The sequence below is a fragment of the Hylobates moloch genome, unplaced genomic scaffold (assembly GCF_009828535.3).
Source record: "Hylobates moloch isolate HMO894 unplaced genomic scaffold, HMol_V3 SCAFFOLD_21, whole genome shotgun sequence".
Lineage (NCBI taxonomy): Eukaryota > Metazoa > Chordata > Mammalia > Primates > Hylobatidae > Hylobates > Hylobates moloch.
Window position 1 is genome coordinate 40,603,108 of NW_026652296.1, and position 16,580 is coordinate 40,619,687.

Below are 16,580 nucleotides of genomic sequence, written 5' to 3' on the forward strand. Positions count from 1 at the left end.
GATTCAGTTAGATCAGGGGTCCACAGCTTACAGCTGCCTGTTTTATAAATAAAGTTTTATTGGACAAGCCATATCCATTATTTATGTATTGTCTGTGGCTGATTTTGTACTGTAGCAGCAGATTTGAGTGTTTGTAAGAGAGGCCTGCAAAGCCTAAAATATTTATTGTCTGACCCTTTACAGAAGAGGTTTGTTGATTCCTATATTAAATGATATGCGCCAAGCTCTTAGCACGATGATTGGTACACAGAGAGGACCAAAAATGGTAACCTCCGCTGCAGGTGTTGTAGGTTTTATTACTGTTGTTATTATCAATAGGACAGTGTGCAGTTGCCCCAAAAGATATACTACTTTTATAGTTATCTGCTCTATGACTTTTTATATTACCAACTTAGAAATTTTTCTTTGTTTGTGCTGTGCATTCTGCCACAATTTGAGCCAATAAGTAACTAGTTGAGAAATGAATAAATTACCCATCATAGTTTGGTAACAAGTTGGAAAACATGGAAGCTGTGTTCAAACAGCTAGCAAGGGGCAGCTCTGCCAGATGTGGATCCAAGCAGTCTGGCTCGGTTGTCTGTTTGCAGTCCTAATGTATTCTCCATACTGCCTCTTGCTATTTTTTGAATAAATGAATGTATGTTGAGGCTTACTAGTTTTAAGCTGCCTTTTAGCATAATTTGTAATGTCCTAAAGTTTAAATGATGTCATGATAACTAATTATTTTTTAATATTCCAGGGAATAATAAGTCACAAAGGGAGGAGCTGGACTCCATCCTCTTCCTTTTTGAAGTAAGTTTTGATGAATTTATTTACCTTTTATAATTCTTGTTGGAAATAAAGTATTTTTGATCTTTAATTTTATTTGAAGACAAATAAAAATGGCTGTTGGTGGACATATATTTTTTCTTTCCTTCCTTCCTCCCACCCTCCCACTTTTACAAACCGTGCTACAAATAATTTTCTTGTGATTTTCTTTTTTTGCAAGCATGTGTGATAGTTTTTCCTGTATGGGTACCTAGATGTGAAATTATTAGATGGAGGAGTACACACATCTTAAATAGTAGCAGATGTTGCTGAATTGCTCTCCAAAAGGTCATACATTCACACTGAGAAACTGCCCTGTAAAAAATAAAAAAATAAAAAATACCCAAAAATGTTATATAAACTGATATGTAAGTCTTATATAAATTTCCTATACTTTAACATTAGAGATGATTCGTCTCATATATATAAATACATATATATATAAATCTGACATGCAGTAACTTTTTTAATATATATTTTTCTACTAGTGAGGTTATGATCTTTATGCATCTGTATATCTGTGTGCATTGATCATATCTTCAAAGTTGAAACAATGTTTGGGTGTGGTTTTTGACTTATTAAGCTTAAAGTCTTTCTTGTCCAAATGTATTAGATAAGTGGCCAGATTACGGGTACCTGGAGAACACACTCAGAACTGAATTATAGGTTCCGAAAGTTAATTGTTGGTTTTTTAGAAATTATTTGTGGTTTGAGAGGTGTATGCTTAGGTTAGTGTGAGAAGATAAACTTTTATAGCTGTAAAGGAAAGACCTAATGGGAACAGGTGCAGAGCTGGCTGGAGGGGGAAGCACTGTAGGAAAGATCTCCTACAGTAGGAGAGTTCTCCAGGGCCTTATGATGAGGGGCTTTCTGGGTTTACAGAAAAAAACCAAGATATGGGAAACTTCCAGCCCAGGACTTGGCTTTATGGCTAGTGCTCAATAGCCCTGGCTCCCCTTTCTCTCCTTTGAGAGCTATACTCCTTTCCCAGAGTACAGACGTTGATTCACTGCATATTCTGCAGTGGTTATTATGTTTCCTGTGGTTACCCTCCTTTGAATGAAACCTGTGTAAATGAGTTGTTTTTAACAGGAGCTTTAATTAAGTGTGTTACTTAAATATGTATCTACTGACCATCATTTGTTTGTACTATTTTATCAACTTAATTATTTATGTAATGGTTAAAGAATCTATAACATATGTAAGTTAGGAAGCATGGTAATAAAGCACATACTCTTGACACCCTCCCCCTTCACCATTTTAGGAACTAAAAGCTACTTAGGTGCTCTTCCACCATCCTTTCTCACCTCTGTGGCAGTCACTCCCTTGCATTTTATCATTCTCTTTCTTTTAAAAAATGGCTTTACCACATATATTTGTATCCTTAAATAATTTCTTGTGTGGTTTTGTTTGGTTTTGAGTGTAATAGAAATGATCTCCTATGGTACATAATCACCTTTGACATGCTTTTTACCCTCAACATTAATTGTAAGATTTATCCATGTTTTTAAATTTAGTTCACGTTTATTCATTCCCACTGCTGGATTAAGTAAATATATGTGACTTGTTTAATTCCTACATTTTGTCTACAGGTTTTTTGTTTTCTTGGTAGACAGATTGTCTGTGAGTAAGGAATGGACATACTTGCCAGCTGGTCTGCTTTCCACCCTGAGTCAGCCTTCCAGTACATTGGTAAATGGAAGTGATAAAGGGTCATCTTGTTTTTGATCTAAAGAGAGTTTTGTTAATGTGAAATATTAAGAGTAATATTTTCTGTAACTTTTTGGTGGGTTCTCTATCAAATTAAATAACTTTGCTTCTATTCCTAGTTTGAAATTTATTTAAAAAATCATAGATGGGTTTTCAAGTTTTTAAATTTTTTTTCTTGAAAAAACTTGATTGAGATGATAATGATTCTTCTTGAGTATTAATATGGTGAATTACAGTTCTAGATTTTTGGATGGACTAATTACTATTACTATTATTATTATTATTATTATTATTATTTGAGTCAGGGTATTGCCCAGGCTGGAGTACAGTGGCGTGAACATAGCTCACTGTAGCCTTGACCTCCTGGGCTCAAGTGATCCTCCTGCCTCAGCCTCCTGAGTAGCTGGGACTACACATGTGCATCACGATGCCCAGCTAATTTTTTTTCTTTTTAATTTGTTGTAGAGATAGGGTCTCCCTATGTTGTCTAGGCTGGTCTCAAACTCCTGGGCTCAAGTGATCTTCCTGCCTTGGCCTCCTGAAGTTGTGGGATTATAGGCATGACGCACTGCACCCAGCCTGGACTAATATTTTGTTTGCATTTTTGGATCTCTGTTCACAGCTGAGGTTGGCCTCAGTTTTTCTTTCTCATACTCATGTTGTTTTCGACTGGTCCTGTGATAATGGTTATAAAACCTGCTGTCAAGCATTTCTTCTTTCTCTGTTACATAACATAGTTTTATAAGATTGGAATGAGCTGTCATTGAAATGTTTTTTTTTACCTTTCCTATAAAACCACCTGAAACTGGGGTGCTTTTTTTACTTATGTGAAGATTTTAACCACTCATTCAATTTCTTTGATAGTTTTAGACTTGTTTTAGTATTATTCAGATTTTCTGTTTTTTTTTTTTTTCTTGATTCAATTTTGGTAAGTTATATATTTTTCTAAGAATTTGAAGAATTCTAAGAATTTCTTCTTATCACCAAAGTTTTAAAATGTATTGGCAAAGAAGCGTCTCTTTGAAGAGTCATAATCCCTTCAGTTTTATCTCCATTAGCTTGGTCTTTATTGTCTTCAAGCAGTTTTTATATTACACACCTTAGTAGTGGTGGTGGTGGTGGTGGTAGTAGTAGTAGTAGTAGTAGTAGTATTTGTGTCACATTTTTACTATCTTCTAGTTACCATTGTAGCAGCTTTAAACTCTGTTTTTGATGTAATTGTTGTTCCTTTAAATGTCTTTTCTTTCTGCCTTTTTTTTTTTTTTTTAAGATGGAGTCTTGCTCTGTCGCCCAGGATAGAGTGCAGTGGTGCGATCTCAGCTCACTGCAAGCTCCGCCTCCTGGGTTCACGCCATTCTCCTGCCTCAGCCTCCCAAGTAGCTGGGACTACAGGTGCCCACCACCCACACCCAGCTAATTTTTTTGTATTTTTAGTAGAGACGGGTTTTCACCATGTTAGCCAGGATGGTCTTGATCTCTTCACCTCGTGATCCACCTGCCTCAGCCTCCCAAAGTGTTGGGATTACAAGGCGTGAGCCACTGTGCCCAGCTGCTTCTTTTACGATCTTTTGTGTCTGTTGTTCTGCAGTTTAATTACAAAATATCTAGTTGAAGATTTCTTACCTTGCTTGGTATATATATGTTTCTCAAGTCTCTGGATTCATATGTTTTATAGTTCTCTAACATTCTTAGCTATTGTCTTCTCAAATATTGATATGTTTCTGTTCATTCTGGCCATACTTTCTAGAATTCTTACTTAAACTTGTTGATCTATCCTCCCTGTTTCTTAAGCTTGCTTTTATTTTCTCCTCCCCCAGTCTGTTTGTGTTGCATTCTGGGAAGTCTCTTCAGTTCTTTCTTTCAGTTCACTAACTCTCTTCGTTTGGAACAAATCTGCTACTTTACCAATCTATTGAGCTGTACATTTCAATGATTTTTTTTCATGTTTTAACAGCTCTTTTGGTTAGGCATTCTTATGTGGCTGGTTGCTTTTGATTGTCTCTTGATCCTTGTTCATTTTTAGACATCTTTTATTTTATTAAACATTTACTGTGTAATATTTCATATTTTGTATATGATAATCCTAGTAGCTGAAGTGTTTGTCTAATTATGCTGGTTATTTCAGCTGCCTCTCATTCACAGTGGCTTCTTTTTTTGCATATTTTGTGGTGTTTGATTTTGAGAGTGGTACTGAATGACCACAGATTTCATATTTGTTAATCCTGGTTTCTCCCAGAGGATTTGTCTTTGCTTTTGCCGGGAGTCTGGGAATGCTCTTGATTGAGAGCACTTTAGCTCCAATTGAGGGTTCTGGTTTATGAATGGAAATTCAGGTTCAGTTCCCTAAACTTACCATAGCTGGGGACTGGGGGCTGGAGGGAACAGTCACTTGTAAATCCTAGCGCTAGTGTTGGCATCAGCTCCTTGGCATTCTGCAGTTTTTTCTTTTGCATGTTGCTCACGGATCAGGTTTTGGCTTACTTGTCTTCTGCCTCCTTTCTTCTTCCCTCTTTACTCCTCCTTCTTCCCCCACCATTTTTTAGTCGCTTGTTAGTTTCTCTATGTTCTTCAAAGCCCAGCAATGTTTTAAGAATTACATTTGTTGTCATGGATCTAAGGGCTAGTTGGCCTGCAGCAGGAAAGCCCTTCAGAGACTCTAGACCTATCCCTCTCACAGAAGTTTTGATACTTTCTCTTCATGTTCTGAAATTCTAGACTAGGGAGGGTGTTAATACTGATACATTACCATTTACAGAGGATTAGTTGCCTGTATAATAGAACAAATATATATTGTTCAAGGCTTCATAAAACTTTCATTTTGCATGGTAAATATGAATGAATAATAAACTTGCATTACTTTTATTTATGCTTATGTTCCCTCTGTCTCTGGCTTTAGAAGGTAGGTTGTAATTTGTATGTTTCATTCGGGGTACTAAGTAACTTCATTGCTGCTTTGTAGGATAGTGCCCTGTAAAGCTTGTAAAGAGATAGTTTATAAGGGTTTGGAAGTGAGTACTTATCACTTTGTAAATAATTGGGAAAGGCTCCCTTGAGAAGAGGTGGAATTAATAAGATGTGTTAAATCACAAAAGCGATACCATGTAGAGATATTCTATAAATAAGAAGTGGCTTGGAAGAAAGCACAGAGGTAAGAGATAAGAAGGCATGAAAGAAGAGTATGTAAAGAGAGCTGCTGTCTGCCTTGTAAGTCAGGGATGCACTGAAAGGGAACCTTGGAAGAGGAAACAGTAGTTTTTAGATGTAGAGTATTGGAGACATTACAGTATTCTGATAAAGTAAGTGATGTGCAGTGAAGGCCACCAGCCAGTCCAGTTCATGGTCTCAGGCAGTGAGCAGACCTTTTTGCCTGCCTTCCTCTCTAGTGGGAGCACTTGTACCTTTTGGAAGTTGATTCCAGCTGCCTTTGCCTGTAGCTTCAGATATGTACACCACTTAGAGTTTCTGTTGGTTCATGGAGATGTTTATCATATATATATCTTTTTGAGACTGAGTCTTGCTCTGTCGCCCAGGCTGGAGTGCAGTGGCTTGATCTCGGCTTACTGCAACCTCCGCCTTCTGGGTTCAAGCAATTCTTCCTGACTCAGCCTCCCGAGTAGTTGGGACTACAGGTGCCTGCCACCATGCCTGGCTAATTTTTATATTTTTTAGTAGAGATGGGGTTTCACCATGCTGGTCCGGCTGGTCTTGAACTCCTGACCTCAGGTGATCCACGTGCCTCGGCCTCACAAAGTGCTGGGATTACAGGCATGAGCCACTGCGCCTGGCCTATCATATATATATATATATATATTTTTTTTTTTACTATGGTTATGACTCTACTTTTACTGTACTTTAAAAACCATATTTCATCCATCATTGCTTTGTATTTCAAATGGAGATGTGGGGATGATGATGTGGGACTCCACAACATGAATTTACATTTACCATCTTAACTGGAATCTACATGTTTTACATGGGCTAGCCTGTTTAATCGTTTCCTTCTGAAGTAGGTTTGGTCTTCCCAGTTTTTATGAATGGAATGTTGGAGGCTTTGTAGAGTTAGGTGACTTGCCCAAGGGTGCACACTTAGCAAATGGGAGAGTAGGGATTTAACCTTTAGTCTAACTCTAGAACCTATTATCCTAACTTACTGGCATGCTGCCTACCACTTGGGAGTGTTGGTATTCTGCTTTCTAAGCTGTATTCCATAGGCTGTCTATATTAGCATGTACTATTCTTTACAATTCATTCATTCGTCAGACACATTTATTAGGTATGCACTGTGTCAGACACACGTAGGTGCTGGAGATACAATGAGCAAGGTAGGCAGAGCCTCCTGTCCTCTTGGAGTATAAATTACCATTTCGTGGTGAGCGGAAGTCTACTGGTAAGAATGAATTCGTGTCAGAATTCCAGTAATGACCTTCTGAGTCACAGAAAATCCTGAATGGTTCTTTTCAGAAGTGATATTTTGGTGATGGCTCTTGAATTAGTTACCTGCATAAGGGAAAGGAGGGTTGGTGTAGAAACACAAGGTACCTGGTGAATGGGTCTCAAGATCAAATAATTCACATGACATTGAGAACCTTCTGGATTCAAGCTTGACAGGTTATTTTAATGGTACCTGGGATTTGTTTTAATCAGGTGTGGTAAGGCACAGAAACATGAAAATGATTGTTATGAAGGAAGAAGTTTTAATTATGCTCACAGGCATCTAGAAACAGACATGTCACACAGAGCCAAACAAGGAAGCACCAAGGCAAAATCAGTATGCAAAAAGGAAAGAGGGAGTGACAGAGACAGAACTGAGGGCAGGAGCTTTTATTGTGTTTTTTGCAGGAAGGAATGGGCAAGGCCAGGTAGGCAAACTACATAGGCTTAGGACTGGATAGTTTGAATAATTTCAGCTCACGGGGCTGTAGGGGTAGCTCCTGGTTGTCCAGTATCTGGCCCCTGGGTGATTGAGGGGAGGGGGATAGAGTCCATAAAAGGATGTGGTTGGGGTTACGGATTTGGGATTGGTTGGTCTGCATGTCAGAAACATGCTCTGAGCCACTATCTTTGGGAATTTGCTAACCCTTGGAGGGACATCCTTCCTATGTCATTGAGGCCCCAGATGTCAGCACGTCAAGAATACAGAGAATAAGACAATATAGTTAATTCAGAGATACTGTTTCAAGCTTTCTGCCATGTTGTATGCCATCCCCTTTTACTAGAGAAATAGAATAGTTTGGAGTTATACATGTATGTTTTAGAAAGTTTATAGAATTTGATATTTCCTCACCCTCCCACACTCCAATTAAAATACATCGACACAAGAGGCTTAATTTCAAAACATAAACATGTTCTGGCATTGGAGTGCCACTCATTCAGATGTTCTTCAAATATCACAGAATTTGAAATCACAGATAAACAGATTCTTTATTCTAAATTTTATTTAAATTACCCCACTATATTAAACCCTGTTTTTATCTTGTCATTAGCCTTCCTAGAGACCTGAATGAGTTCTTTATAGTCTGTAAAGTGTGGCCCAGGCTGGTCTAACACTCACAGTCCTCTCCCTGGCTCTCAGTGTCGCTCTCCTTCATATTTTGTGGTTACTCAGTGGAAGTGCTCTGTCGGGCTAACACTTTGCCCCTTTACCTCTCTTTGCATAGTTTCACTTCTGCCTCTTAGTTTATTCAGTTCTCTTTTCAGGGACTGCCCTTAGCTCTTCTCCCCATCTGGCCCATTCTCTCAGGACCTGTTTAGACCCACCAATTTCTCCTGGCACCTCCTGCTGGAAGTGCTCATTCTTTCCTGTGGACTCATATAATAGCCCTGCCTTGTGTTATCATTTGCCTGTGGCTGGATGTCCATAGTTATCCCTTAATGTGGCTATGCCTTAGCTTCCTAATGAGACTGTAAAAATCCTAACTCTGTGTTTTTTGTGTGCATTTTTGTACATATTTTTGAGTGGAAGAGGGACAAGAACAAATAAAATGAACAAGAAAAGCAAATTCTTCTAAAGCCAACAACCATGACTTACAATCCTTTGTGACTTTTTTCTTTTCTTTTCTTTTTTTTTTTGAAACACAGTCTCGCTCTGTTGCTCAGGCTGGAGTGCAGTGGCACTATCTTGGTTCACTGCAACCTCTGCCTCATGGGTTCAAGCAATTCTCCTGCCTCAGCCTCCCAAGTAGCTGGGATTACAGGTACCTGCCACCACGCCTGGCTAATTTTTGTATTCTTAGTAGAGACGAGATTTTACCATATTGGTCAGGCTGGTCTCAAACTCCTGGCCTCAGGTGATCCATGTGGCTTGTGGCCACTGTATTGGACAGGGAGGCTCTAGAGTCCTCCAGTAGAGCCTTATTTCATCATTTGAAAGACCACTTTTCATTGTTAAACACGGTTAAATCCTTAGTGTCTTGTACATTTGTATCCTTGTGATGCAGGGGACTTTGACTTAAGGTTTAGGATTTTACTGAAATGCTTTCTCTGGGCTTCTTCTTATTACCAGAGTGTCCTTGGCTGAGGGGAATGAGCATTTACCTCCACAGATTGGAGAAGCATGGCTCCAAAGTGACCCTCTGCAAACAGAATTGAAAAGCCATGCACAATTTCATTCTACTGTTTTCATGCATGTTTTAAAATGAAAATAATGTTAAATAAAGGCTAGTCAAATTCCTTAGGACTTCATCTCCCCACCACACCTTCAACCTTTCTCCGTTTCCCCTTCGAAATAAAGAAAACAGTTTCAGTGCACTCTAGGATGATACACCATGTCTCTTTCTCACCCGTCCTTTGGTAGGAGATTCTTACTTGAGAAGCACTGATGGAAGAGGCAAACTGCAGCAGGTGAACCACACAGCAAGTGCAGATGACATGTGGGCTTCTTATAGGACATACAGAGAAATAAAAATAATATCGTGGATGCTAGCTTTTGTTTTTCCTTTGGTATTGAAATTTGATTGCTTGCGATTTATTACATGCCTATATGTACTGACTCCCTTCCTTCTCTGCAGTGTGGTGTTAAGCTGGATTGGATGGCTGGACTCAACATGTGCACAGTATTGCTGGGTGTAGTTATGTTTGGGATTCATAATTTGACCAGTGGTGAATCCAGGGATGTAGTGGAATCTATGTCTTACTTTAATGGAATTCAGCACTGGGTCTCTTGTTCTTCATTGCTCCAGGTGAGCTTATATAGATAGAGGATTTAGCCCCTAATTTTTTTTTTCCTTAGAGTAGGGGAAAAGAATTTTTAATGATTTTCCTGATAATAGTAATATAGCTATATCCAGTACAGTGCCAATAAGATGAAACAAATGGCTGATTTTCACTCTCTGTAGCATTGTTTTGTATATGCAATCCAGTAATTTGAATGTTGATTTTATTTCCCATCCAAATGCATTCATTTATAACTTTTCACATTTAGTAGCACCATTTTACTTCAGATACTAATAGTGAATTGCCTAAAGAAAAACTAGTTATGAATATAATAGGATTACAAACAATTCTGAGATTTATTTCCTTTCTTCTTCTTCCTTTCCTTCTCCTTATCCTCTTCTTTTCCTCCCCCCACCCCTGCCTCCTCTTCTTCTTTTGTGGGAATTGCATATCTTTTGTAACTCTTTGAAAATGAAAACAAATTAAAAGCTCCTGTGAAGGTTCAGTGAAAATGCCTGAACTGAATTCTACGCAAGTCAACACATTCAGGCCAGGTGTCCTACAGGATTAAGTAACAATTCCTTTTCTTTCTTTATACAATGACTAATGGCTTTTCTTATAAGCAAATAATACATAACAAGGTAGCAGAATCATATTTTTACAATTAACTAGTTGCCACAGTTTCTGCGCTTTTCTCTGCTTTGTTATTTCTTATTCCAGGCTGTCCAGTGTGCAGCCATCCTTCCGTGCTGCTCCCTCCTCCCATGCCGAGGTGAAGGACTTCCTCTACAAACCTCTCAGGCTAATACTGCTTTTTATTTTGTTTCCCGTGAGGACCACTTTACGGTTTTTGAGTGGAAGAGGGACAAGAACAACTAAAATGAAAAAAGCAGATTCTTCCAAAATCCTTGGAATTTAAGTTCTTATTGAGGATTTCAAATATTTAGATGCTTCAGTAGATTTTGTTTTCTTTTAAAAGAATGATTCCAATTTTGATTGCAGCTCACTGGTCACTGTCATAATTCTAAATGACTGATTACAATTGAGAAAAAGCCACTATCAATTCAAATTTTCTGGAGAACATTTTTAAAAGAACTGAGCTGGCACAGACACCTATTTCTCATCCTCAAAGTCTCCCTGAGTTCCAATTGGCAAAGAGAATGAATGTCTCTAGTTAGCATGACTAAGATTTTGGGTCACATTTATGACATGGGGCTATATTTAAATGATAATAGAGGTGTGTAATCATCTGGCTTTCTTTGTAATGCCAGCCATACTTGTGGCTTTTATTGATGTTGAACCCTTGGTTGGGAACAACTCCAACTGATAACATTATTGTTATGGCAGAGTGTGATCTTGCCTTGAGACTGCTCTGCAGGGATCACAGTAGAGGGCCAGGTGGCCAAGGTACCCTTTTTCACTGGTCTCATATGTTGCCTGTGGTGGTGAATTAGCTCTGTAATTGCTCCTCGGTGCTATCGCCTGTACTGGATACTGGGGAAATAATAAAACACAGGACTGAGATCCTTTATCTCTATAGCATGTGGTTATTCTGGTACCTGATTTTGATAGTGAAATGTCTATGATCTGTACAAACTGGAAGGTGGGAACAAAATATAAACATGTGGTCCATTTTGGAGATTCTTTGCATGCACTGTTCCTGGTTAAAATGTGATTATCCTATTATAGAATGTTAGTAATTTTAATTAGACAAGTGTTTGAGTTGAAAGGAGTCAGTTTCAATGGATAGTTTAATATGCAAATTTAGTATTAAAGACTGCAGTCTCCCTTTTGCATCAAGACTTATAGGTGAGAAACTTGGGATTGACCCAACGGGGTATACCAAATTACTCAGTTCACCTTGGAGGAAGGGACACTGGAGATAAGATGTTCGTGGAAGTCTGAAATTACATTCTTCTTGTTATCTGTTGCAGTCCAGGTGCCCTGAGCTTCCTGGCATGCTGGCCTCTTTCACATAGTGTGCCACTTGACGTGTTGGTAACTGACACTCTTAAGAGGAGATCCTGTGGAAGGCAATACTAGCAAAAATGCTTCCAAGAATCTTTTAAGGGCAGATGGTAGAAACTGCATTAGGGCTAAAGATATGGGAAATTAACACTGAAACTTGAGCATGTGTATTTATTGTTAGGATAGCAGGAGACATGTAGAGAGCTCTTTTCTCTTTAATTAAAATTAATCTGTTAATGTAGTTTTGGTAAGTTGGTTTTTTTTAAATTAATATATACCTTTAGGAGAGAGTTGTACAAAAACTTGCTATTATAAATCTATTACTTGTTTTCTGTTTGGATATGTAGTGTGGTGGCTGTTACAGAGTGACATCTAGTGTTTGATGTGGTTTGTGACACTGTACAGGTTGGAAGGGTCTGGCTTGAAGCCTTTGTGCACTGGCTTTTCCTGCAGGCCTTGGGCACATGCTGAATGAATTTGACAGGGTGGCCAGTCCCAAGACAACCTGCAGGTGTACAGTGCTTTCTAATTGTGCTGAGGCAGGAGTTTAAATCCTCAGAATTTATGGGGTGGTGGGAACCAAGTAGTGGCATCTCACTGGGATTTTGTTATTCTTTACTCATCACCCCTATAGAAACTCTCTGGGAGTGATTTTTTCCCCTAAAAAATGGCATAAAACGGATGGCCAACTAGTGCTAGTAACAAAACTGAAGAGATCGGAAAAATGTAGTAGTTTTCAGGCAGAAAATAGAAACTTGCATGAAATGAAGAATAGCATGGCAGATTTGGTTGTGACTGAGATCTCCTGTGTAAGATACTTTTGTGAAAAGAAGACTCCTTTTGAATCTGTTTTAGTGAATGCTTTATTCGGGGCAAAACCCACATATTATGGGTAGAATTATATGCTACTAATTTGGGGATTTGTGAAGGTCACTGAATGTTCGTTCTGTCATTAAAAAAATGAGGAGTCCAGTGCAGTGTGATTTTTTTTTTTTAAAAGAGATTAGACCTTTGCATGATCCTAAGCAAAGTGAAAAAATAACCTTGAAATCTATTAAGTGCCTGCCTTCCCAGTTTTTGAAGGTTGCATTTTTTGTACCTAATAAAAAACATTTTGAATATCACATTTTAGTACTTAATATGGTAGTCCCCCTTATCTGCAGTTTCACCTTCTGAGGTTTTGGTTACTCGTGGTCAACCAGGGTCCAAAAACATTAAATGGAAAATTAAAGAAATAAACCATTCATAAGTTTTAAATTGCATGCCATTCTGAGTAGTGTGGTGAAATCTCTCACCATCCTGCTCCATTCTGCCTGGGATATGAATCATTCTTTTGTCCAGTGGATCCATGCTGTAGATGCTAGCTATCCATCAGTCACTTAGCAGTGGTCCTGGTTATCAGATAAACTGTTGTGGTATCACATTGCTTGTGTTCAGGTAACTCTTATTTTACTCAATAATGGCTCCAGGCCAGGCGTGGTGGTTCATGCCTGTAATCCCAGCACTTTGGGAGGCCGAGGCAGGTGGATTGCTTGAGGCCAGGAGTTTGAGGCCAGCCTGGCCAACAGGGTGAAACCTCGTTTGTACTAAAAATACAAAAATTAGCTAGGCATTGTGGTGCGCTCCTGTAATCCCAGCTACTCAGGAGGCTGAGGCTTGAGAATCACTTAAACCCGGGAGGCAGAGATTGCAGTGAGCCGAGATCACGCCACTGTGCTCCAGCCTGGGTGACAGAGTGAGACTCTGTCTCAAAAATAATAGTAATAATAATAATGGCTCCAAAACACAAGAGTAGTGATGCTGGCAATCAGATACGCCAAGGAGAAGCTGTACAGTGCTTCCTTTAAGTGAAAAGGTGAACGTTCTTGACTTAATAAGAAAGAAAAAAAAAAACTATATGCTGAGGTTGCTAAGATCTACAGTAAGAACCAATCTTCTATGAAATTGTGAAGAAGGAAAAAGAAATTTGTGCACAGTGTATATAAGGTTTGGTACTATCTGTGGTTTCAGGCATCCCTTGGGAGTCTTGAAACGTATCTCCCTAGGATAAGGGAGGACTACTGCAAAAAACATCAGTCTGTCCTGTCTATTTTGTTCAGTATTGATAGTATTTTTCTTCATTCTGTGCTGGTGCTCTTTGATACTCTTTTCTGCCTACTATCTAAGACTTTGTTCAGAGCCTCAGTTTCCCCACCACTGGAGTATCCTGCTAAGCAGTCTTTTGGTGTGTGATCTTCCACCCCTTCTCTCTGCCTCACTCACCTCAGATGCTGTGTGATGTAATTTCGATTCTCATTGCCTTTACGACAAAAGTCACACTTCCCAGTATAGCCTTCAGAATGTTCTTCGTCTAGTCTCTGCCTCCTTCTCTATCACTTATCACTTATCTTCTGCCCTCACTGGCAGCCTCTTACAGGTCCCCAAATAAGCAGCAAGGCTTTTTATTTTTTGCTGCTGTTTGGTCTGCCTGAAATGCTCTTGCTTGCCTGGCTCACCCCTGTTGTCCTTCAAGATTCAGTTCAAGGGTGTTCTCCCTTTGGAAGTGCACCTTGTCTGTCTTCATTTCCTTGTGCATGTACTGACATCCCTGATTTTCTCACCTTTTCCCTCTTAGGGCTCTAGCTTTTAGAGCAGGAATGGTGTCTTTTATGTATCTCTGATCCCTCACATGGTTCATGGCACAGAATGGGCACTTAATAAGACTATGTTTTAATGAATTAGATAAATGTTTGATTAAGAGGATATTTAATTACTTGCAGTACTACCAGTTCAACTGTCTGTAGCTTAGTGATTAACAATACTTGGTGATAATTTCATTATGTAAGTCATTTTTGCTTTTATTTTTATTGATTTCTTCGTTAACAAAACTTTTTTTTTTTAATCAATTTTTTTAGTTTAAAACTTAGTTCTTGCATTGTAGGAAATTCAAGTCTATGGATTTGCCTCTTATTTCAGCTTTGACCAATTTTTGTTATATGTGAATCACAATGTTGATTATTTTTCGTTTATAATCAGTTTTCTTAACTCGAGTGTTAAAATCCACAAGTAATTAAGAATTACTTTTTTTTTTTAACTTGAGTGTTTAAAATCCACAAGTAATTGAGAAATTTTTAGCTTAAACTCTTGATGGTGGACTCCCAGTGTATTGAGTTTGCTTGTGACCTGCGTAACACTTACTTTGAGGGATTTATTTGCATCACTTAGAAAAATAACTTTGTAAATGTTTCATAAATGTTGGATTCTGTGAAGTTTGATATATAGCTGTTAAACCAGTCTTGCTATAACTATATTCAAGTCTTCTGTATTATACTGTATTGCCTATTTTATTTCTCAAAGATAGTGTGTGTTAATATCCCCCATTTAAAAGTGTTTTCCCCCTTTAGTTTCTGAAAGTTGTTTTAATGGAGTAGCCTCCATTGTTTTATTTTCATGCTATGTTATTTGTTGCATAAAGATTCATAAGTATTATAGGTATATCGTAAATTACATATTTAACCTATTTGAAATAATTCCCTTTGTCTCGTTAATACTTTTTTACTTGATATTAATATTGCTTTGTCTGGATGTGTGTGCATGTGAGCCTCCTTTTTTGTATTTTATTGTCAGTCTTTCTGTGTTTGAAAGCTGGGTCTAATGGACTTGGTCTTCGGTAGGGGAATTTAACCTGCTTATACTTACTACTTTTTTGTGTGTGATAACCAGTACACATCTGTGTATTCTGATGCCCGTTGCACTTGGTTTTAGCTTTTCTTCTAACTTTGTTTTTGGGGGAGAGGTCACTGATTTTGGCTTTATGGAATATGCTTTGTAATTTGGAAGGTACTCTTCCTATTTTCATTCCAATAACTATCTTTAAGTTAACAATATTGTTTGCATTGTTTTTCTTCTAATATCAAGAATAAAGCAGTATTTTGGCCAGGCACAGTGACTCATGCCTATAATCCCAGCACTTTGGGAGGCCGAGGTGGGCAGATTACTTGAGGCCAAGAGTTCAGGATCAGCCTGACCAACATGGAGAAACCCCGTCTCTACTAAAAAATACAGAAATTAGCTGGGTGTGGTGGCACACGCCTGTAATCCCAGCTACTCAGGAGTCCGAGGCACAAGAATCGCTTGAGCCTGGGTGGTGGAGGTTGCAGTGAGCCAAGATTGCGCCATTGCTCTCCAGCCTGGGCAACAGAGTGAGGCTCTGTCTCAAAAAATAAATAAATAAAGCAAAATTCGATGGTAGTCCTGTGCTTTTACTTTAACTCCATATGTCTTTTGTACTTCTTCTCAACTATTTTAAGCAGTTTATACCCAGATTATTATTAATTTTATATTATTTTTCCCTCTTTAGTAGTTTATTGTAATGTTACCTATTAGAGTATTATTTTCTTTTTTACACATTTAAACAGGGCTAATACCTCAATAATTTCAAGAAAATGACAAACCCTGCATTTGGTTCTGCCTAAAGATCAACTGTACAGCACACAGGAGGTACATAATAACCTTTGTTCAACAAGACTGGTGTTAGATGCAGACAGATTCTTGGGGTACCCACAAACCAAGTCACCTGGGAGGGAGGTGAGACATAGTCTAGGCTGTCTCTACTGTCAGTACCCACAAAAGCAATTATTAGGGATTTCATTTTCCTTCTGAACACAGGAAAAAGATTTTATGCATGATCATGAACACAGCCAAAACCCTAATGGGAGGTTCTTAAATACAAAACTTTCAAACTTTACTTTTCACTTTACTGTCAAACTTCGTGAGGTTAGATGCCAGGTACTATAAGCTTTTGTATTCTCCATGACACTTGGAGCTTAATAAGGACTGCATAAATATCTACTTAAATAAAAAAAAAAAAGGCCTGTACTTTTGTATTATGCTCTTCTGATCAACTCTGCAATTCTCATATTTGTTGATACCTACATGTTAACTAGGAATGTTTAGGGAGAAAC

At 38.4% G+C, this 16,580-nt stretch overlaps 1 protein-coding gene across 3 annotated transcripts in view; it reads left to right on the forward strand.

Moving 5' to 3' along the window:
• Window positions 1-16,580, forward strand: part of RALGAPA2 (Ral GTPase activating protein catalytic subunit alpha 2) — a 340,962-nt gene that overhangs the window by 37,257 nt on the left and 287,125 nt on the right. For all 3 annotated transcript variants that reach the window (XM_058432702.1, XM_032142466.2, XM_058432703.1), the window contains exon 3: window positions 740-792. In XM_058432702.1, coding sequence (XP_058288685.1) covers window positions 740-792 — 53 coding nt within the window. The remainder of the gene's footprint in view (window positions 1-739; window positions 793-16,580) is intronic.